General features: G+C 46.5%; 2 protein-coding genes across 6 annotated transcripts in view; one reads left to right on the top strand and one right to left on the bottom strand.

Annotated features, from left to right (window-relative positions):
• Positions 1-6900: 6900 nt before the first annotated feature.
• On the top strand, positions 6901-20216 carry MTIF3 (mitochondrial translational initiation factor 3). Of its 5 annotated transcripts, XM_055089647.1 has the most exons (6): positions 6921-6999; positions 7578-7666; positions 16437-16638; positions 16740-17200; positions 18497-18654; positions 19997-20216. In XM_055089647.1, the coding sequence occupies exons 4-6, from the start codon at positions 16741-16743 to the stop codon at positions 20213-20215; spliced, it is 837 nt and encodes a 278-aa protein (XP_054945622.1). In that variant the 5' UTR covers positions 6921-6999; positions 7578-7666; positions 16437-16638; position 16740; the 3' UTR covers position 20216. The 5 variants fall into 5 exon arrangements, with proteins under 5 accessions (XP_007112091.3, XP_054945623.1, XP_054945622.1 ...); XM_055089648.1 differs by lacking the exon at positions 7578-7666 and having other exon boundaries at positions 6912-6999; XM_007112029.4 differs by lacking the exons at positions 7578-7666; positions 16437-16638 and having other exon boundaries at positions 6901-6999.
• A 111-nt stretch (positions 20217-20327) lies between these two features.
• GTF3A (general transcription factor IIIA) overlaps positions 20328-23766 on the bottom strand; it is a 16514-nt gene continuing 13075 nt past the window's right edge. The window contains exons 7-10 of the mRNA XM_007112033.4: positions 22936-23016; positions 22138-22367; positions 21053-21112; positions 20328-20466 (exon numbers count right to left, since the gene is read on the bottom strand). Coding sequence (XP_007112095.2) covers positions 20335-20466; positions 21053-21112; positions 22138-22367; positions 22936-23016 — 503 coding nt within the window. The 3' untranslated portion in view covers positions 20328-20334. The remainder of the gene's footprint in view (positions 20467-21052; positions 21113-22137; positions 22368-22935; positions 23017-23766) is intronic.

Here is a 23766-nt window from a genome sequence, read left to right as displayed (position 1 = left end):
GAGAAAGGAGCCTGGGTAGAGCAGGCAAACTGACTGACCTGTCAACTACCATAGGCTACAGATCCACTGCAGAGGACGATAAACGCTGGAGTGGAAAATCACACTCCAATTCAGCAGGCAGGTGGTAGAGAATCGCCAGCAGTTTTTCTAGCAAGGCACTGGTGTGAATGGAGCTTTACTGAAGCAAGGTTATCCTGGCCATAGTGTGTGGGCCGATTTGGAATAAGGTGGGATGGAGAGCTACAGGTCCCCTTAAGGAACCCCTGCATTAGGCCAGGTGAGATTGAACTCGACCTTGAGCAGAACATTAGGAGGCAGGCAACTGTTAAAGCTAGGTAGGCACTTAGAGCAACAAGGGGTAGCCGGCAGTATAATGGCAAGAGAAGAGTAAGAAAAGCTATAAAAAGGAGAATCACAAATTCAAAATCACGACAGTTTGGGCCACGCAGTGTGGTGCACTGAGTACAACGTGACTGTCTTATATACCACTGTATGGTGATGTGTAGTCCTAATGGTACTCCCATTCTTGAAAACAATATTCATTATACCACGTTTCAGAAAGCAATAAAGTTTGTAATACATTATATAAAATACTTTTATTCAAAATGGTAAGAAGTTTTGTGTTCTTTTGAGAGGTAAGCTTAGGTATCTGGAAGATTCTCGTATACAAAACATCTTATTTCCCCAATAATAATTAAATGAATCCTCACCATACCTGAAACAGTCATGCCGTCAAATGCATATTACAGGACAGCCCTTGGATGTGTAGGTTATGTTTATCCTGCTGAACATCAGATAGAAAGCACGGCGCTGGAGACCCATGTTGAACATTTTAAAACCTCAGCTAGGGACTTCCCGGGCGGTCCAGTGGTTAAGACTCTGCCCTCCCAGTGCAGGGGGCCTGGGTTCGATTCCTGATCAGGGAACTAAGATCCCGCATGCCCCACAGCGCGTCCCCAGAAAACAAAAACAAAAACAAAACCTCAGCTAAATAAATATATAAAACTCATTCAAAGAAGGTCAAGCCTCTCGTCTATGGCAGAAATGCAGCTAAATAATACACAACACCTTCGTATGACACAGGACACTCGATATCAGCCCTGGGTAATCATACCTATTGAAAGGTGTGGGTTTCTGATTGAAAAGCTCGAGTTTACATGACTCTCCTTGAAGGACCAATATCTGGAAACTTTCAGTCCTTGATCAGAAAATGTGGACTAACAGAATGATAGGAACATGGAGGGCAGGTACAGAAATTGGTGGCCATCTCTTTTGCTCACACAGAAATACAATAAACAACTAGCTCTTCTCAGTACGATGCTCTAAATTTAAAGAAATACACGTATGGAAAGTTCAGAGGAGGCCTCTTTGGTAATTTTGAATAACAACTGGGAAAACTGTCCTAGAATGGATGCAAGCAAAATACACACAAAGAAGCTTCTAGAAATCTGAGCCTCTGCATCTGATTTCTGAAGCAGTCCTCCATTCCCAATAGGGATTTTTTTAAACATCCCTCACAGATTATTTTTGACTTAGCCAAGCAGGGAGTCTATTTTAAAGCTCCCAATTTGAAAGTCATGGAAGCTTTATAAAGTTCTCCACCTGCATCTCTTTTTAGGAACGGTCCTTTATCCTCTAAAGGATGAAAACCTCTAACATATAAAAACTTTGTTAAGCTGTCACTATCAATAGGATAAAAAAAAATAACAGCTGACAAAGAAGAAACAAATTGCATCTTCGAATAAGTTTTCTTGAAGCTCTTGTTAAAAGCTATAACCTCTGATGTAAACTAAACTTAACCTATTCTGACCCTGGTGGTGGCCCTTAACCTTTTCTTTCTTCTGCTTCCTGTGACTGCTGGAGAATACTGGCCCAGTCCTTGGAAAAGCGTTCTCTGTAGCACACAAAGGCCCAGGCTTCCTGCTCCCCAGTCAGGAGGCCCCGGATCGACCGAGGGGTCAGCACCTGTGCAGAGAAGCAGGTGACAGTGGCCTAGTCCTTGGAAAAGCGTTCTCTGTAGCACACAAAGGCCCAGGCTTCCTGCACCCCTCTCAGGATGCCCCAGATCGACTGAGGGGTCAGCACCTGTGCAGAGAAGCAGGTGACAGTGGCCTAGTCCTTGGAAAAGCGTTCTCTGTAGCACACAAAGGCCCAGGCTTCCTGCACCCCCATCAGGAAGCCCCAGATCGACTGAGGGAGGGATCAGCACCTGTGCGGAGAAGCAGGTGACAGTGGCCTAGAGCAAGCTGTAAGCATGTCTGCCCTTCAACTATCACGCTGCAGCTTCAGGCATTCAAGCCACTGAAGTTCAGGTTTTCTTTGTGAATGCAGACTTGAAACAAATTCATCTATTGCTGTTCAACTGACTGTAAAATTGGTAGATTTACTGTCGCAAAAAAAAAAAAAAAAAAAAAAGAAAGAAAAAGAAAAACTGAGAGCTTTCACTTCCACTTTGGTAAGGTCATGGATACATCCCAGGCTGCCAGCAAAACAGCCTTTAAAATCTTTGCAGTGGAAGCTAGCAACTTCCCGGGGGCAAAAGCAGCCAAACAATGACGGAAATGTCCAGCGGAAAGTCCTCCCTATACAGTAAACGTGTGAAACTCCACATCTGAGAACTTTCCAAGATGTAAGGATTTGCTTTTAATTCCATTCCCCTCAAAGATGGGAAACAGTGAGAGCACAAATTTGTTTCATCACTAACATTATATTTACTGTTAGTTCTGCTTCCTTACATAACCTTGTAACTAGATCTCATGTGGCTGTTTAAACACATTATTGGGTTTTCTTTATAATGTAGAACACTAATAACTTGGTCCTGCTTTGCTTTGACTTCCACAGTAGGAAACAGTGCACCTTTCATAAAGTTTCCTGTACTAGCTTTGTATTTCTGCATGACGTCTTATGATGGTCAAGGAAATTATTTTCATTAAGTGTTTCAAAATGACCAAAGTTAACTGACTCACTCCTAAACTTAACATCTTTGAAATGGAAACACATGGCCCTGTTGTTTTTCCAAAGGAGACTTTTGAACCTATTAACTTTCTGCTTCATTCAGTTGCACAAGAGATTTTTCACAGAAGATAAGTGGCCCTTCCACATATAAATATTCTTTTACTTAGTAGACATGAGAGCTTTTTTAAAAAATTCATCACAGTGTTATTCATTTTAGACAAACTTGTTTTGCTTATTCCTAACCACCGTCATGTTTTAATCATTGGTGCCATGCCATCCCTTTTGATAAATGATTAATCTGGAGTCTAATGTTATGGGAAATTTTACACATGATAAAGAAATTTATTCTGGGGCTTCCCTGGTGGCACAATGGTTAAGAATCCGCCTGCCAATGCAGGGGACATGGGTTCGAGCCCTGGTCCAGGAAGATCCCACCTGCCGCGGAGCAACTAAGCCCGTGCGCCACAACTACTGAGCCTGTGCTCTAGAGCCCGCGAGCCACAACTACTGAGCCCGCGTGCCACAGCTACTGAGGCCCACGCGCCTAGAGCCCGTGCTCTGCAACAAGAGAAGCCACCACAATGAGAAGCCCACGCACCGCAACGAAGAGGAGCCCCCGCTCGCGGCAACTCGAGAAAGCCCGCGCGCAGCAACGAAGACCCAGCCCAGCCAAAAATAAATAAATTTATTTTTCAAAAAAAGAAATTTTTTCTGAATCTAATAATACTTTGAGAGTATGTGAAGGGTTTTGACACAGATGTGGTCACCAGATGTTCCAGCTCTTCTGAGGAACCAGCAGAAGTAGCTGCATGATGGATTTAGGTTACTTAAAGGAAGATTTCCTCAGTCCTTTAAAACAACGAAATGAGATACTGAGGGAGGGCTGAATCTCCTCGTTTGGAGTTTTGTTTTTTGTTTGTGTGTTTAAGTGTACAGATGTTTACATGTTTATAACGCATTAATCACACTTCTGCCTGTGGATAATGGTACAGATTCTGTAAGAAGGCTTCCAGCTTTCATGTGTTATGAGAATAGACACACAGTATTGGGCTGCGAGCATCTTCCAGAGGTTCTGGAAGTCACCCCACATCAGCCAAAGCCCTGTGTGCACCTTGCTTTCTCTATCCCTTTCGACACGTTTGTAAACACGTACCCAGGAGAGCAGAGCACGGACCCTCTCGGTTTTTAAGTGGCACTGTGACGAGAAAGTGGCTGCCATTTCAGACAACGCGCTTACTGGATATAGTTTGCACTTCACAGGCTCTCACGCGTAATAGACTCCCATCCTTTCGTTTTACCAAAATGTTCTGGCAGGAGTTTACAGTGTAATGGAGGGAGGGAAGGAGGCATATAAACTACCTGCAATCCATTAACAACTACCTGTTGAAGAACATGCAGAGTACTGGACCTCACGCAGGCTCTGCCACGCGCACAGACCTTGCACACAAATGCAGGACCGTCAGCAGAGAGGCTGCTCCATTTGTTGCAGTCACTGTAGCATCATGAAGACACAGCCTAGCGTTAGCAACTTTTAAAGAAATCACCCACAGAGTAACGACTCTGTGGGACCGATATCTTGAACCTCAATGACCTGGGCTGAGCAACTGTGTTTCACACACCTCTGTCCGCACCAGTGGGAGAGAGGGGACTTTGAAAGCTAACAGGCAAGGAGAGGGACAGAATGTTTCCTTTAATCCTTCGTCAGAGCAAAAACATCAATACCTGCCTTGTGTGAGGAAATGTGTCGCTCAGGGACCAACCAGGAGAAGTATCGTGGAAATTACCCTGTGGTGGAAAGTGTAGATGTTTTTAGAATAGCCAGGATTTGAGTCATGTTATGGAGTTACACTTTACATTCTGGGCTTTGCTTTTTTTGGTAAATTATGGGTAGAGACAATAACAATTTGGAAAGCTCTATACACTTCCGAGAGTCCTCTTCTCTGCACATACTGAATGAGACGGCTTACAGGGGCTTTGTGGTGTAGTCATATCCCATCCCCAAACCAAGAAGGGTGCCTTAGCAAGCAGAGGCCATAAATACAGGGAGGGGTCCTGAAAGACCCAGTTACCTGCTTTACTATCATTATTCAAAGGGCTTCAAAGTCACGCCCACTGGAGCTGAGCCCAAGACTCTCAATGGTTCTTTAGAAGCTGCCTGGTCCCACTTCAGCTGGAGGTCAGAGCAGAGTTCAAACGAAGGGCTAAAAAGAACCTGCTTCTCTCTCTGAGGGCATGTCCGTAACACCCACCCTTTTCTGCTTATCTCCTTCCAGGAACACCAAAGCCCCTCTCTTGTTGAGATATCTCACAATGGCAGTCTAGAAAACTCCCCAAATCATCTATTCTGGTCACTCATACCTACAAAGAGGGGGCTGCAAAAAAAAAAAAAGGGATGCTGACAGGTAGCTCCAGTTACCAAGGACAACTTGGTGTGAATTTATTCGAATCATAATCTCATCAAACTTTAAGTCCTTAGTTTGGGTATTAAACTCTTCAATCAATTTCACTTAGTATCTTCCCAGACTTGTAACTTCATTGACACTCATTTCATAAGGGACATTCAGCATTAAGGACACCAACTCTGGCACCAGGCTGCCTGGGGTTTTTTATTCTTGAATCTGCTACTAGCTGCGTGACCTTGGGCAAATTACTTACTTTCTTCAGGCTTCAGTTCCCTCACCTGTGAAATGAGGTCATTACATTTTCCTGAGGATTAAACAACTTGAGAGAACAAGCACTTGTGTAACACTGCCCGGCACGCACACAGGTAAATGTTGTAAATGCGGGCATTTACAGGTGACAAGCACGTACCATTTCCCAAGTTTTGTGCTGGTCACTCCATCCCCAGATCTACACTAAACAAACACATCTTGCTATTAAAGAATATTTTTGGTAGGATAAAATGAATCTTTAATTCTTCATGTTTAACTCGGAAAAGACCAACATGCAAATACTAACCTTGGCCTTTGGGCCACACGTAGTTTTTCTGGGTTTACCACTTCACTGTTTTCAACAAAAATTCAGTACCTACTATGACCGACGACGCCGTGGATTTGATGAGGAAACGGAAACTTGGTCTTTGCTCTCAAGGAACTATTTAAGGCTGCATTAGTTTCCTCATCTGAAACGAAAGAGGCAACGCGAGACTTGAGCTGTTTAATGAGAATAAAGCAACGTGTCCTCCTGCACTACAAGCATCCAATAGAAGCAGTGTGCTCTCATATAAATCAAAGTATTCTCTAACTAGGTGGCTTCAGGGAGTCACGGCCACTGAGGAATTCCCACTCTGCCACGGAGGAATTTCCTACTGGAGAAGAGGCGAGAGGGGCAGGGGCTGGCACGGCGGTCTGCAGGCTCGCGGACCCCAAAGCAGGCAGGCAAGAGACCGGGTGCACGGTCCGCTCCCAGGGTTAGAACTGCTCCAGAGCCTGGACACCGCACGCACGCCCCACGCCAGTGTGGTCCTCGGCCAAACGCTGACGGCTCCGACCTCTCTGGGTTACGGCGCCACGGGGGCCTTCCGCGCCCGGCCCGGCGCTCGCAGGCCGCCAGTGCCGCTTACCTGGGAACCGACGGGAGCCTCTGCTTCCCGAGTCTGCCTGCTCACCTGCAAATGCAGACAGTGCTCCCGAACTCACAATAATTATAAAGACCTTTATGAGATAGTTTATTAAGCATTCTATCAAAATATTTAATTAAATTAAAAAGACGTGTATGAAAGCTCTAAGCCTAGTGGGAATACAGCCACACCGTGGTCGGCGCCAACGTAATGGACCGAGGAGATGGGAAGCTCCGATCGCCGCACCACCTGCGGCGGCAGGAGCCAGGCGAACGGCAACTTCCCGCACGCACCTCCCCTCTCCCTCTGCATTTCCTGTCGGAGGACTTTAGGCCGCCGGCCGGAAAGGCGCTCCTCCTCCCGTCACCTTTCCTTTAAAGACGCAGGCCGAAGCCCCGCCCACTACGGAAGGTGAAAGGGTCTCACGGCGGAGCCCGTTTGCGGGCTCCTTCTGCCAAACCTTACCAATCGGCGGCCCGGAACAGGTAAAGCTAAAGGCAAGGGGGCTGCGCGGGTGAGGGGACCTGCGGCGGGAGGACGGGGTCGTAGGGACGTGCCTGCGGAGGACGCGGCCTTGCGCTCGGCCGTGTCCCTGTCCCTGGAAGCTCAGTGCCGCCCCACCCGCCAGCGGACAGGCCCTGCAGACTGTGCCGCGGGTTCGGGGATTCGGCCGGGCTGTAAAGCCGTCTTCGAGCCCAAGCTGCTTCCGCGCGCCTCGGAGGCGCAGCAGCTAGACCCGCCGTCCAGGGTCCTTCAGGCCCCTGGACTTTCCGCCCAGCTATCCCGGTGCACGTACGGGCACGCACGCAGGCCGTACGTCGCTACGGCCCGCTCCGGCCCAGGCGCGCCGCGGGGGCGGGGCTCGGGTGGACGTGGCCTCCGCAGGTGCACGTGACCGGTCTGTTTGGCGCGCGGGGTTCCCCCCATCCCCCAGTCCCTGGCTCAGCGCGGAGCAGGGGAGGGCGAGCAGGCTCTTTGCACTCTGCGGCCAGAGAAGGCGGCGTAGTGGGGAAGGTCGCTGAGTGATCTGGGATTTCTTGTTTTCCCATTTACCATTTACTAGGCTCCACGGCATAAGACTCCTGAAAGAAGTAAATACATTTTCTTACTGAAGAGCCGCAGTTCCAAGTACAGGTTATGAGAGGCTTCAGTGTAAGGAAGCGCAGAGTGGAGGGCTCTGGAAAATCAGCCACTGTTGACCGTGCGCGGCGCGATGCGGGGAAGGGTAAACCGGATGCGTTCCCTGCTTCACAGAACTTACCGTCTGAGAGAAACAGTAATAAGATAATCACAAAATTATAATCGTGGAAAGATGAGCTGTTCTGTGGACGCACTTAACGCTGAGCTCAACAAGCAAATAGCGGGGGACGGGGCGGGGCGGGGGTTGACCAGGGGAGAGCTGGCCTAGTCAGGGAGGTAATCAAAGGAACGCCCTGAGAAAGACCCCGCTAGGCAGGAATGGAGTTTCCTAAACCAAGGGGAAGAGCACTTCAAGATCGGAAAGGCCAGGGTGGTTTAGGCATAAAGGAAGTTTGGAATGGAGTGAGGCCAGAAAGGTGCAAAGGACCTTTTGGCCTCCTGAAAGCTCTTGGTCTTTAATCTTCAGGCAGTTTTAAGGTGGGCGGGCCCTGGGTGCAGGCACAACACCAGCGTTGCAGAGAGGAGAACTGATTGCAGAGCTCATGGTGTAACGTAACAGCCTAGTTAGGAGACTGATGAGAATCCAAAGGAGAGATGGAAGATGTCTTAAGCTAGGGTGGTGGCCGTGGATATGGAGAGAAGTAGGTGGATTTATGGTGTTCGGAAGTAAGACTGAGGAGCCTGGGTGTTGGATTAGCTGTGAGAGTGCGGGAGAGCAGAAGTGGACAAGACGACGTGGCTCTGGACGGACTGAGATGTTGGTCCCTGAGATAGGGAGTTCTGGAAGGTGAGATGACCGTTTAGAAAATTAATATACAGGAATAAGTACAACCTTTAACGTTGAGTCTTGAGCTCAGGATTTAAGAGCTTTTCAAAAAATGTTTTCTGGATGGTTAACTTATTTCAATAAAATAACTAAAAAATAAAATAAATTTAAAATTTTATGGCTAAAGAAATGTGGTTAAGTAATTGGCCAAGATATATGTTAGCTTTTTCCAGTGTTTTAATCAGTGTTCTAGCTCGTCAACAGCTTGTCAGTGTGGAGAGAACTTTGTACAAAACCAGGGCCAGCGGACAGCAACCTGAAGGCTTGGTGACTGCAGTGCTCACCCCGGGCTGGAATGGGGCAGGTGGGGCAGTGGGCAGGCCTGCAGGCAGGAGGACTTAGTGAAACTCCTTTGGAAGGCGTAAGAGAGGATTCTTAAAGTCATCGGAATTGGCAAAATTAATTTCACAAATATTTAGTCCACTAGAATCCAGGTACCTTTTGATTCAGCCTCCCTGGAAAGAATAGATATCAATATACAATGTCAGCTATGTAGGAAAGAAAAGCAGGGAGTGAACAAATAATAGAAGTTATTTTCATCTCTTCAGTTGATAGGAGTTTGGTAACAAAGGTGTTGTCAAATTATGTGCGTAAGATTTGTACATTTCATTATATGTAAATTTTGCCTCAAAATGAGAAGAATTGTAAATGAATATTGAACTCTGGTTAATGATATGCATGCTGAAGTGTTTGAGGATGAAGTGTACGAGTGTCTGCAGCTTACTTTGAAATGTATCAAACCATAAATAAAATGGATGGAAAGAGGAAAAAATAGATGGATAGATAAACCAAGGAGAGCAACAGTGGAATCTGGGCGAATGAGTATTGGGGTGTTGACTATACAATCTTTCAACTTTTCTGAACGTTTAAACATTTTCATAATAAAAGTTGGGGAAAGTAGTCCTATAATAGGGAAGAACCTTTGTATTCTAGTTAATCACTAAAGGGATGTTGCCTATAAGCTTAAATTATACATAATGGTCCATCTCTGGGAACCCTGCCTCTAAGGCAAAATAAAGGCCTGGAAGCTAAAATACCTTTGTTCAGATCACAGAAAATAGCCGGACCAGGCCCACCTGTGAATGGCTGCAGGGAGGAAGAAATAACACATCCCCTCTGGAGTCTGGCCAGAACCAGGACTTTACTCCCTCCCCTTTCAGTATAAAAGAAGCCTGAATTCTAACTCGGGGAAGGTGGTTCTTTGGGACATGAGTCCGCCATCTTTTCGGTCTGCTGCTTTCCAAATAAAGTCACTGTTCCTTGTCCCAGCAACTCGTCTCTCGATTTATTGGCCTGTCATGTGGCAAGCAGCACGAGCGGGACTTGGTAACAGTTCTCAAATGTAGTTCCTTTCAGACAACTGAAGACTAATGTGAAAATATAAAGGACGCAGCCCTAAGCTCACCTGAAACCCACAGCATATGGAAGTACCACATATTTATTTCAGAATTGCCCACTTTATGGCTTAATGTTTAAATTATTTCCAGTTCTTATTGTAATATGTGGGTCAAACACTAAAATTACTCTGTTGTGTAAATTTGGAATAATGTAATTGACATTTTTTTCTTACATCATCCTGGGGCAGCTAGGGATGATGCTGAAGAGGTCCAAGAAGAGGAGTGAGGATGGAAAGTAGCAGGAGTTGCAGGAGAGGAACCACAGCCCAGAGGAGAGGGGGACTCTGGGGACATTTGTCAGTTTGTCCTCCAGTGCTTAGATGATGTGGAGTTTTTCAATGATCCAATCTCAAGTAAGTAAAGAACAACGAAGAAAAAGAAATCCTGTGTTTCTTTCTAGAATATGGAGTTAGCTACCGAACTAAAACTACCAATAGATGCAGCTCATACAGCACAGCGTGATTTCAATAAGGTCTGAGTAATCATGGACTCAGAAATGGATATCTCATATTATTAAACTGTGCATTTTAAGTAACTGACTTTAAGATAACTGGCTTTTAAAATATTTTTGGGTGTCTCAGAAACGACAGTTGTGGAGGTAAGGGTAGGAACACTCACGTATTTTGTCAGCTCACTTGTCATTTAAACCATACAGAAGCCGTGAGTTGGATATTAAGTGAAGAGGTTTGCTTTTCATGATTCCTAGTAAGTGCTTATTTTAACTTAGATTTGGTTCATTCGGTCTGTTATATATTTGACAGAGGAATCAAAGACATCTCATCAGAGAAATTGGCGCCCTATTTTGCATCAGCCTGGAAAGGTTAAGGGTGACCCCAGACATCCCAGCTTAAATTACTTGAACCCACTTACATTATAATGTTTTATTACTCATTTTCTTAACATCATCTTTTTCTGGGGGGTCCCAACCCAGTGGTTGTTAAAACAGGAGCGGGGTGAGGAAACATCTTGCATTTTGAAAAAGCATCCCCAGTTGATGCTGATAGGCTCCCATTTTCTGAGAACCATTTCTCTAAAATAGAGAACTTGTGTTAACTTTTAGCTGTTTTGGTTAACAACAAATTGTTCACATAGTACCTTAAACTGAAGCCATCACCATTTATGATGGTAAAACACTTTTAGACTTGATTTGATGAAAACCAGATGGAGAAAAAAAGGCAATTTGCATTAAAAAAAAATCAGCCATTAAGTTTGAAAAGTTCCTTACACATAGGCTCCACTTAGACATAGACTTACAGCTAATGAAGGGAATTTTTTTTTTAAGATATATAAAGCCAGAGTGCCCATTTATTAAATTACAGTAAATGTACAACTTACACAGACTGGGATAGTCATATTGGCATGACTCGTGAACTTTTTCCTCCCTGTAGGTTGTTGATTCTTTAAAAAAAAAACTTTTTAATTATGAAAAAAAATTTAAACATACAGAAAAGTTGAAAGATTAATAACTAAACACTCATATAACCATAACCTAGATTCTGCAGATTTTGCCATAATTACATTTATATTTTCTGCCGAACCATTTCAAAGTAAGCTGCAGATGTCACGACACGCTCCCTAAGGAGTTCCTAAGAATGCCATTTTCACAGTTGAGAAAATTAACAATACTTCTCTGATAGTATCTAATCCATCACGAATCTAGCCCATATGCAGATATTTCTCCTTTTACCCCCATATGTCTTTTTGGTTGCTTTTTTCTCAAACACAGTGAATTTTATGATTATGTCTCCATAGTCTTTTAATTTTTTTTTAAATTCATTTATTTATTTTTGGCTGTTGTTGGTTCTTCGTTGCTGCGCGTGGGCTTTCTCTAGCTGCGGCGAGCAGGGGCTACTCTTTGTTGCGGTGCGTGGGCTTCTCATTGCAGTGGCTTCTCTTGTTGCAGAGCACAGGCTCCAGTAGTTGTGGCTCGTGGGCTCAGTAGCTGTGGCATGTGGGCTCAGTAGTTGTGGCTCGTGGGCTCTAGAGCGCAGGCTCAGTAGTTGTGGTGCACAGGCTTAGTTGCTCTGCAGCATGTGGGATCCTCCTGGACCAGGGCTCGAACCCACATCCCCTGCGTTGGCAGGCGGATTCTTCACCACTGTGCCACCAGGCAAGTCCCATATGTCTCCATAGGCTTTTAATTCAAGTTCCCAGGGACACCTGACTTTTCTTTTTTTAAGACTTGAGGCCAGTGGTTTTGTCCCAGTCTGGACTTGTTAGACTGTTTCCTTGTAGTGTCATCTCATTCGTTCCTCTCTAGTTTGGCCCTTGTATCCTTAGACACTAGAAGCTAAGTGTAGAGGCTTGACACGGTTCAGGCTTCATCTTTTTGGCAGGACTGCTTCACGGAAGGACCATCCATCGCGTGAAGAGGTGAGTGTTAGACTGTCAGGATGCTGAGTCTGACCTCTGCTACGGGGTGACGGCCGGAGTGCGCCTTTCCCGCTTCAGTCTGGAAGTATTCTTTGGGTCACCCTCTGGCACCACTTGAATACCTTGTTTCCTCATCAGCTTTTTACCTAATGATTTTCGCATCCATTTCTGCCTGAGTCAGTGATTTGACTGGAGGTGGCAAAATGGTGGCTTTCAAATTACTTTTACTTTTCTTCTCCGTGTATTAGCTGGCATTCTCCTCTAAAGAACGCTTTTCTTCATCAACTGGGGGTGATTACAGTTCTTCTTAAAAAGGTAGGGTAAATGCTCAGTTCTTTTTCAATGACCAATTTCCAGAGTAAGGAGTCAGAGTAGCAGTCACATACAGTTGTGGCTAACTATCTTTCTTTTTCATGGAGTTCTGCATATTCGGTGTGTTGAAATGAATTTCAGTCACTGATGTTTAAATTTTCACACATTTGGCCCGTGGGAGTCTCTTCATGTGATCAGACTGTCAATGAAACGTAAACAAAATGGTAATACTATCAGGGAAACCTGAAGACTGGATATTTGAACATATAGAGGAATGATTATCAGTTGGGATGTGTTACTGTGTTTATTCAAAAGATACAAGAGTCCTCAGCTCTTACTGGAGTGTTTACTGATGACACAGGATTTACTCAGAAGTAGTTCACGGATGCTGGGGTCCCGGGAGTAGTTGCTGGTGGAGAGAAAGCCTGTTGGACCACGTGCTGCGAATCAAGGAGCTGAGTGATGGATGGGTGCCTAGGCCTTTATTTTGCTGTTTTTCTGTACATGCTTGAGAATTTTCCTAATAAGAAGTTTCTCAATTACTTGAATGTATGTTGATGTTTCCGATTCAAATTTCATATCACAGGTCTTTCCCTAACTCTGTTATTTATATTTTTATCTATGAAAAGCTTATTTTGAAGAAACAGGTATATCTTCCTCTTTGCTGATCCAAAGCCAAAATTTAGCTAGTGTTGAAGCATAATTGCTGTGTAAGTCAAGGAAATTTAAAGCCTTTTAAAATTTGAATAATAGCAAAGAACCTTTACAAAAGTAAAGGTAAATAATAATCATTTTAATTATTACATTAATAATTATATATTATAATTATAAAATTATAATATATACTTATATGGTATTATAATATATTTTATAATTTTTATAAATTTTATAATTTATATAAATTATAATTTATATAGTTTAAATTATAATTTATATAGTTTATATAAATTATATAATGTATAATTTATATATAATTATATATCATAATATATAAAAATATAATTATATATTAATATATTCAATTATTGTTATAATAATTTTCCACTCTTTACCTTTTCCTCTTCTTGGAAAGTGTTCTTAAAGCTTTAAAAAAACTACATTATCTTTCTGAAATAGTTTTTATTTTGTAAACAAATAGAATTTATTAGTATAAAAAATACTTCCTCCTTATAAAAAATTAGAGAAATAATGGTAATTAGGAAGAATAGGGGAAAGAAAATTACAGCGTCTTCAACCTTAAGGAGACCTCAGGGTTCTCCTTAAATTCCTTTTCCTCTTTCTCCGGTGCCTAGTTTGTTTATTCGCTTCCTTGTTTTACAAAGTCCTACCTACTGAGGTAGTATTTTCTATGTAGCGTGTTGGTAATTCATTACACAGGGCACACTAGCTTTCGTCTGTACCTGCTAGTTTCATCCTAACTCAGTGAAATTTGGGACTTGCTGCTGCTGCTGTTTTTCTGAGGATAAATGGAAAAGTCTTCTCCGGTGTCTTCAGACTTTTCTGTTTGGTTTGCCGGCTTCCGCCACGTGGCAGCAAGTATCTGAGTGTCTGTTACTGAACAGTAAGTATCTCAGCTATTTAAAACCCAGTTCAGTCCCACTGTGGAGCCTTTACAGCATCTGCATCCCCAGTTAATGACTGTCAGGTAACCCATTCATCGTGGATGAAACATCTGGCCGTAGATCTCACTGAGGTTGGTGGACATTTGAAATGCCAGCTGGGAATTTTTTTTTTTTTTGTAAAGTATGGATCATTTTATTCAAGGTTTATTCATAAATCTGACAATATCTTCTCACAATACTATAGAAAAGCACCAGACGAAAACTGACACGGCAGTATGATTGAATACTCCTGGAAAAAAGGGGCCTAGCTTTTGAATAAAGGAAGAAAATATACGGAGGAAAGTTCAATATCTCTAGAATAAAAAGAGCGCTCTTACGGCGCATCTGCGGTGGGGGGCGCCGATGCACCCGACGACCTGGAGATTTGCCCCCAGACACCGCCTGCCTCCTGGCGGTCTCCTTGGGCTCACGCAGTCATTCAGCACGTACGGTCAGCCCTCCGTATCCACAGGTTCCACATCCGTGGCTGCAACCAACCATGACTGAAAATACTCGAAAAAGAAAAAATTGCCAGAAAGTTCCAAAAAGCGACTGCGCCAGGCAACTATTTCTATATCATTTCCATTGTATTAGGTATCATAAGTAATCTAGAGATGATTCAAAGTGTACAGGAGGATGTGCGTAGGTTACGTGCAAACACTACAGCTTTTAATATAGGGCTTGAGCACCCTCGGAGTTCGGTGTCCGTGCCAGGTGTCCTGGAACCAGTCCCGCGTGGATACCGAGGACGGCTGTACGTACTGAGACAGGCTTAGGCGCTCGTGTGGGGAGCACGGCAGTGAACGAAGTAGACAAGTGACGTTTCCTCATGCCTACGTTCCAGTGAGGAAAGGCTGTGAGTGTTCGCGTGTAGATCAATGTATGTCGGCAGTGAATCTCTTTAAAAGGCAGGGTCGTGGGTTTGAAAGGATGGGATGTGCCGTTGACAGAGTGGACAGGGACGGCCTCGCCGAGGAGTCAGTGAACTGGCATCGTCTGAGGGAGAGGATCCCACCTGGGGCGGGGGCTGGGGGGACGGCGCGCCGGCGTTTACAGGAACAGCAGGGCGGCCCGTGCGGTTGGGCCGGGGAGCGCAAGAAGCGGGCTGGGTGCCGTGGGCAGGGCTGGCGGGGGGCCTGGTCCCGGGGCTCTGGAGCGAGGTGGGGGCCGCGGAGGGCTGTAAGCAGAGGAGCGCCGCGGCCTGACTTCCATGTTTTAAGGGGCAGGGGCGGCAGCGGGGAGGGTGGTCAGGAGGCTGGGACCTGATCCAGGTGAGAGATGATGGCATTTCAGGGGCAGGGCGATAGACAGCAAGGGAGAAGGTGAGCAGTGCTTGGATCCTGCTGATTTTTGGAGGGCGAACAATGGGATCTGCTGAAAAAGAAGGGGGTCAAGGATCACTCAGCTGTTTGGGGCCTGAGCGTCAGAGGGTGAATGAGGACAGGAGACAGGAGGACAGAGCGGGGAGCGGGGAGCTCGGGCAGGCGGACGTCAGCTCTGCCCGTGCTGACTTGAGGGTGCCCGCTGGGTATCTGCGTGGAGGGGCGGGGTGGGCAGTGAACTCTGCGAGGGTGGCCTTCGGCGGGGGCCTGGGGGGTTGGAGCCAGAGCGACAGACCTGCGGGGGAGGCAGGTGAGAATGTGCGCCTCCCGTCACTTTCTGCAGTTTGCCGTTCATTCCCCCCACCCCTGTCACTGGTCGACGACGGGCGTGGTCGGTGGTGCCGGGTAGGAGGGCTGGGTTACCCAGCCCAGTGGGATCAGAGCTGGACCAGAGGGAGCTTCCAGTCTGAACGAACACCCCAGGTGATGCTCGAGCAGGTGCCCCAGGGAGCCTTCTCTGAGAAGCACCGTCTAAGGCACCGCATCCTCTTCTCTCTCATTGACGAGCCGCACACACCCACCTCTCTGGGTTCTTGATTCTCTCGTGTTTCTCAGCAGACGGGTCCTCTCATCACTCCCTCAGACACTTCTCAGGTCTACCTGTCGTGTGGATGGTAGGAGGGACACGTATTATGGTGGACAAGCAACTAACAAATCGAAATGCCCCTTCTAAGTGCAGCATTCATAGCCATGAAGTCAGACCACACGCGCCTGACGCTTTCCACCTTTGGCAGCAGTGCAGCACCTGCCTTGTGAGTGATGGATGTCGTTTATGAGGCCACTTTAACGTCAGGGCATTTCCTTTCTGAGAGTCCCAGTTCATTCTTCCAGGGGGTCAGCTGTCTTCCTGGAGGGGCCCCTTTCCCTTAACAGTGTCCTTACCTTTTGTAGACCATCAGATGTATTGATAAGTTGTTCATTACGTTCATGAAGAGGTGTCTGTGAGTCACCAGGGATTCAGTATTCTGCATCATCCTAAATAAAGCCTTAGGGTGATACCTGCTTTTGGAGCTGGCACTGTGAGAGCCATGGGGGACGGCGTCAGCTAAGATAACTTTTAAGTTTCCTGTGCATGGACCTGCAGTGGTCACAGGTGAGGTTCCCACAGGCTCACCCACGCCCTCCATGTTCCACAGCAACGACCCATGGGAATGAGTGACCAGACTTCAGTGAGCTTTTCTCCCTGCTTTTTAGGATGGCTGCTCTTCTTCTAAAGAGGTTAACATTACAAACTATAAAAACAGAAAATACTTGCATTAGAAAATGTTTGGGTAAATACGTCGTACAGAAGACGGCGCTGGCGGAGCCATCCCACATTGCCTCTGCCCCAAGCCCGTCCTGCCTCATTCACGCAGAAGCTTTTGGTACTGAAGACACCCAGGACAAGAGAGAAAAGGAAAAAAAGAATGCAACAGCTTTTCGTAATGTTGGAAGAAAAATTAACGAGCGCATCATTCAGGTGCTGGATGAGAAGGGCAACGACCTGGGCCCCATGCACCGAGCCAAAGTGATCAGGCTCATGGCCGAGCAGGACCTGCGGCTGGTGCCGAGGGACCCCGGCGCCCAGCCCCCGCGGTACCAGCTCATGACGGGCACGCAGATGTACCAGGAGCGGCTCCGTCTCAGAGGGATGGAGAGGGCCGAGCCCAAGCCTGGTAGGTACCTTGCTGTCTGCCCCCGAGGTCCTCAGGACTGCAGATCCACAGCGGGGGTCTGGCCTTTGCCAGGGCCCCTGTGACGATGGGGCAGTGAGAAACTGAGACGTCCTTTCACCACCGTTTCCAGTGTCTTTTTTGTCCACTTATTTCTATCCCTTTTTTTCTATTTTCCTTGCTACTCTTGTGTCTGTCATGTCTTCCTCTACAGCTGTGTAAAATGAGGGGAAAACAAGGTGACCACCACCAAAATAATGGGAACCCTTAACCCCCCCAACGGCTGCCTGGCCCCCCGGTGCCGGGCCCGGCAGAGTGGCGCACCGGTGTGATGACGTGGACAGGTGGGGCGGGCTCCTGGTCCTGTCCCGGGCCGCTCACCTGTCGGGGCGCCCTCCCCTGCTCCCATCATCTCTAAGGGCCGGGTGTGCAGTTAATCACACGGAAGCGCTCCCTCACTCTGAAGTGATTCCTGGAGCGTGCCCCACCCCCGTTTCGTAAGGGTAGGAACGCTCACGTGACGTGCCAGCTCACCTGTCATTTAAACCGTACAGAAGCCGTGAGTTGGATATTAAGTGAAGAGGTTTGCTTTTCATGATTCCTAGTAAGTGCTGATCATTACGGAAAACACACTGGGACAGAGGTCAGAAGGCTGGTCCCAGAGCTGCACAGTAAGGCCATGTGTCAATTTTCTGACACCACATTTAACAACAGGGATGTTGACTGGAAAACAAAAACTATCCACGAGAGGCCAGCTAGGGTGATGAGGACATCAAACTATGTCACGTTTAAAAAAAAAAGGTGAACAGCCTGAGAAGCTTGGTTCAGAGATGGCTGAAGGGCTGACAGAGAACTCAGACCAGCTGGTAGGAGCTGCAAGGAAGCAAAGAGGTGTTAATAAAAGAACTCCTTTTTAGAAAAATTACTTTTATTTAAATTAAGGAAGAAAAAATGTACGAAGAAAAGAAAGCCTAAAGAAAAAATATAATAAACACCTGTTACCCACCATCCAAAATAAGAATAAGGATTAACTGGTTCCTTTTAAAGGGCCATTTCTTTGTTCTTTCATCAGACAATGGTAACCATAAACAGAAGCATTCCATATTGAAATACTCTTACTTGGCAGGTAAAAAATTGGTATTTTACCTGTGTCTGTCTCTTGTGTTTAAATGTGTACTGGCATGTGAAACTACCGGACAGGACTTTTAGGGCCCCCGTAGCAATGTAGACTTAGGAGGGGCATGTGGTGAAGCACAGGCCTCCCACAGACCAGCACCAAGTCTCACTCTTTCAAACCAGGACCCACCCTGACAAAGGAACTGACTTTTTCTTCAAATATTGGACAACATGATTTGGACACAAAGAGTAAACAGATTCAGCAGTGGATCGAGAAAAAGTACAAAGTTCAAATTACAATAAAGAAAGGGAAGAATACAGAAGAGCCAGAAAACAAAATGGTAAGTAAAAGCAGGTGTGACTGACTGCTTGTGTGTGTTTGTTTTCTTTCTGATCTTAAAAATACAACTGTAGAAAATCTGGGAAATGTAAAGGCAAAGAAAAGTAACTACTAATCCTACCCAGTGACAGTAGTAGCTTTCCAATTTGTTTTTCAAAATGCAAAAGGTACACGTTACTTTTTCCATTGTAGCATAAATACTTCACCTCGTGAAAACACTCTAGTTCACAGGGCTTCCCTGGTGGCGCAGTGGTTAAGAATCCGCCTGCCAATGCAGGGGACACGGGTTTGAGCCCTGGTCCGGAGCAGCTAAGCCCATGTGCCCCAACTACTGAGCCTGTGGTCTAGAGCCCCCGAGCCACAACTACTGAGCCCTGTGCTCTAGAGCCCGCGAGCCACAACTACTGAAGCCCACGCACCTAGAGCCCGTGCTCAGCAACGAGAAGCCACCGCGATGAGAAGCCCGCACACCGCAACGAAGAGTAGCCCCCACTCGCCACAACTAGAGAAAGCCCGCGTGCAGCAGCAAAGAAAGACCCAATGCAAAAATAAATAAAAATTTATTTTAAAAAAACTTTTATAACTTACAGGCTATATGCTATTCTATTTTACAAACTGTAGAGTATCCAACACTTAAATAGGAAAGTTAGAAACTTTATGGGTTCATCTTTTAAAGTCTGTTTCCTCTTTACAAAGGCCTATAAGCAGCATTCCATATGAAGTCAAATTGTCTTCTAGAAAGTGTCTATCAGTTTACAGTCCCAAGAGAAGTCTGTGGAGTATCTACTTTGCTTTTGGAGTTAGACAACCTGCAGCATCTAAAAGGCAGCATTTATTCCAGTGGTTTTCAACCCTAGTTCCACGTTAGAATGACTCAGGCCTAGGGCCCGGCCCAGCCCAGCGCAGCTGATCCAGAACCTCTAGAACTGAGCTGTCTGCATTTTTCTAACCACCCCAATGACTCTGTGAATGAGTGCTGGGAACGGCACTGGGCTGACAACCTGGGAGGGAAGGAGGGGTTCTGCCAGTGCCCAAACCCACTGCTTTGCACTTTTTTCGAGAGGGTGGTCTGGGCCAAACATAGCCCCTCAGTGCCATGACGGCACTGATTTAAAACTATCAAGCCTTTAATGCATTAGCCTAGTTACGTGGAGTTTGTATAACTGCCTGCTTATTGTACATGTTTCAGTCAACTTAACCAGGTATGTACGATTCGATTCGGCAAGTCCCTTAAGTAGCAGCAATTTAAGCATGCTGGTTTTTATGCGTATTAGAGCATTAGCACGGGGAAGAATCAAAGATGTTGGTTTTAAAATTAGTCTTTGGCTGTTTTCCTTTTCTAGGAGGAGATATGTAATCAAATACTCCAGACTATGCCTGGAATAGCTACCTTCTCGTCCAGGCCACAGCCCATCAGAGGGGGAAAGGCTGTGATGTGTATACTTCGTCCCTTGAGCCAAAAGGAAGAGAATGCCTGCAGATCAGCTCTGGGGACCCAGAGAGGAGATGCTCTGAACAGAGAAAATGGAAACGACGGAGCACCCAATGCTCTGCACCAATGATTTTAATAAAAACGTGCTCTGAGAGAAAATAACTGAGCTGGCTGGTCTGCGGTCCTTCAAACAAAGCAGTCTGGTGTGTAGCTGGGGCCAGCGTCGCCACAGCGGAGGGCACCTTGCCTTTAGTGCAGTTCAGAAGGCAGTTCAGTCTCCCCGCTTCTGGGCAAAGACACGCCCTGGTCCTGTGTCCTTTTAGGAGGGATGTACCCACTGAGCCGAGAGGCCAGACTCCGTTTTTCACGAGACGGTCTCACCTTTGGGAATAAGGAAGACAGATTACAGGCAGGCCTCTATATCTGCGGGTCAACCAACAGCTGATAAAAAATATTTTTTAAAAAAATCCAGAAAGTTCCAAAAAGCAAAATTTGAATTTACCGTGTGCCAACAACAACTTACATAGCATTTTCATTGTATTAGGTATTGTAAGTAACGTAGAGATGATTTAAGGTATATGAAAGATGTGCGGAGGTTATATGCCAATACAGCTGACCCTTGAACTTAGGGGGGTGAGGCACGTGGAAACCTGCGCAGTCGAAAATCCTCATATAACTTTACTTGGGCACCTGCGGATTTTGGTATCCTGGGGGTTCCTGGAACCCATTCCCCATGGATACAAAGGGACGACCGTAACTCGAATTCAAAATCAAAACTACTGGAATCGTATACCTATCAGGTATACAACTATCGCAGTGTAAAGTAAGAAAGTGAAATCCACACAATTGCTTTGTATAGTAGTACAGCCTCACACAGTAATAAGTAGTTGAAAACATGCTAAATAGGCTGCACCTAGTTTAAGCAATTTATGTTTTTAAATTAACAGCTTGCTAAGTCTCAACTTACTTTGAGCTTCATTTTTTTCTTGTCAGGGTCATGCACCACGGCATGCCTGCTGAGGCTCTGCTACAATGAAGGAAAGAGAAAAACGGTTTTATTTGTAAAACACTGCCACTTGGTATTCGGTATCTGCTAATATGAAAACCCCATGAGTCATTTACAGAAACGGACAGCCGCCTTCCTGTTGCGTCCTGCTGAGGGATGTGACTCCACCACCGGAGCAGAACGGTTCCTTAAATCCTGCACTAAAATCACTGCCTCTTCCACGGACCCAGGTTAGGAATGTATACATTTTCACCACATGTGCCCGTGGCTTCCTAGTCCCTTCACAGTCAGGGGTTGGGGGGCCAGTCCTGAAAACCCTTCCAAGATGAAGGGGGCTCTTCTAACTGAATCTGTGTCGTCAGCATTGCCAAACACCGCTGGAAAATCTGACCCAAGTCCTGCTGCCCTTAGCACGAACACTGACCACCAGCAGTTCCGTGGTTTTCTCACGGTCTGGGCTGTGCTAAGCCGGCCTCACCCCCACTTCAGTCTCTACCATTGTTCACACGAGCGCCTGTGAGAGCACCAACCGGGCGCGGGTCCTCGGAGCCGCACGGGCCCCTCCACCTGGGGTCACGGTCTCCAAGTCTAGACGAGTGTCCCGAAGCTCTAAGGTCCCCCATGTCCTTGTCTCTTGCTCTCCTTCTCAATCCCCAGATGATGGCAGCCCAGGACACCCCAATATCAGCAGACTCATAAATAATAAGCATGTAGTACCAGAGGCCACTGGGTCTCAAATTCCGTCACGTAAGAATCACCTGGAAAGTTGGTGACGACACAGATGACTGGGCCCATCCCCCAGACCTCTGATTCAGTGGGTCTGGAGTGGAGCCTGGATGTGCATTTCTTGCAAGTTCCCTGGCAATGCTGAGGGCCAGACTTTAAGCAGCACTGGCAGGGGCCAATCTGTCTGCAGAGTTTGGTGGAGAACCACTCCTGCTGGAGCAGGAGTGAAGGGCCGGAGTCCCCCCACCAGCCTCCCCATCTGCCGCCTGGGGCCAGGCTCCCTGGAGCCCAGCAGCCCCCAAGGACGGCGCCCTGCTCACCTTCATGGCAAATGTCTTGCCGCAGCTGGCGTGCTCACACACGAACGGGCGCCGCTCTTCGTGGAACGAGAGGATGTGGCTCTGGAGGTTGAACACGGTGGTGTAGGTGCGGCCGCAGCCTTCCCTGGGGCACCGACACACGTCCCTCTCTGGGGTGTGAGTTCTCATATGCTGCTTCAGGAAATCCTTGCGCTTAAACGTTTTCTGGCACACGTCACATGTTATGTCCTCTGCAGGAGCAGACAAGAAAACAGAGCCCGCTTCCCAGGTGTTACCACACAGGAGAAACTGACAGGGAACGTATCAAGCAACGTATTTGATGCCCAAAGCCTTATGATGACACGTAAATCAGAAATCTGGGAGGAAACTAACTCCAGTTTTAACTGCTTGAAAGTGTGCCTCAATTTTTCCAAGTTCCTACATGACGTGAAGTCCCTGTTTTCGTCTGCCAGCAGCAGGGGTTCTCCACCCGGGGGCGCAGCAAGGGGAGGGAGTTAAACAGACCAGTCTTCTTCCGTGTCCCCCAACACAAAGGGCACACTTCCCACACTGCCCCGCAGACACCAGCCAGTGCCTCCCCGGAGGCCTCACCTGCCCGAGACTTTAAAATGTGCACAGGCCTCGGCCCAGGACCACGGATCTCTGCTCACATGTCAAACAGCTGAGGTACCCAGCACTTACCAGATATACTATAGAAACTGTATTTCCAAGTGCATATTTAATGTTTCACCCTTTAAAAGCACCCGATCAGTTTCACAGGGGCAGATATTTATATCATGCCCCTCATGCCTGCCTTACCTTTATGGGCTTCTCTCACATGTTTCAGAAGCTCTGTCCACGTTGTTGCCACAAAAGAACATTCTTTTTGACACATATAGCCTATTTCAAACAACAAAAAAAACCAGATTGGTGCATTGCCTTTTGTGAATACTCGGCATAAATACCAATCATAATTAGATTGAAAGAAAATTATCATAAAAAACAAGCAAATTATCAAAAAAATTAGACTGCAAGGAAACTTACATGCCTATATAATTTTCCTCCTACTTCCCAATATCCTGTTAGCCTCAAGAGGTAGCTATGAAAACTAAGAAAAGTTTATTTTACAGTAAAACCAAACAACTGCATGTCAAGGTCCTTCATATAGGCTCTCCCTTCAGCAGGGCTTCATGAGGAGGCCCTCCCTCTCCTGTTCTCAGTGGGTTGGGTACACGGCCCACGGATTCCCAGCTGCTGTGATACCCCCCCCAACCCCGCCTCCATGGCTCAAGGCCCCTTTCCGCTCCCCCTGCTTTATTTACCTTTGCCTCTTTTTTTTACTCAGCCCTTTGCCCTGGATAAACCACCAAGGATAACCGTGCCCACCCCCAGCTTCCTGTAGTGTCAATATCTTGTAAATTTCATGCTGCAAAAATGAACTAGGAAGAAGCAGCTAAGGGAAAAAAGAAAACAAGATTCCAGAGAAAAACTGTGAACAAAAATGGACCCTGTGGGGGCTTCTCTGGTGGCGCAGTGGTTGAGAATCCACCTGCCGATGCAGAGGACACGGGTTCGTGCCCCGGTCCGGGAAGATCCCACATGCCGCGGAGCAGCTGGGCCCGTGAGCCGTGGCCGCCGAGCCTGCGCGTC

This window comes from Physeter macrocephalus, chromosome 13, assembly GCF_002837175.3.
Source record: "Physeter macrocephalus isolate SW-GA chromosome 13, ASM283717v5, whole genome shotgun sequence".
NCBI classification, from domain to species: Eukaryota; Metazoa; Chordata; class Mammalia; order Artiodactyla; family Physeteridae; genus Physeter; species Physeter macrocephalus.
Note: the sequence above shows the minus strand (reverse complement) of the source record. Positions and strands in the feature narration are given on the sequence as shown.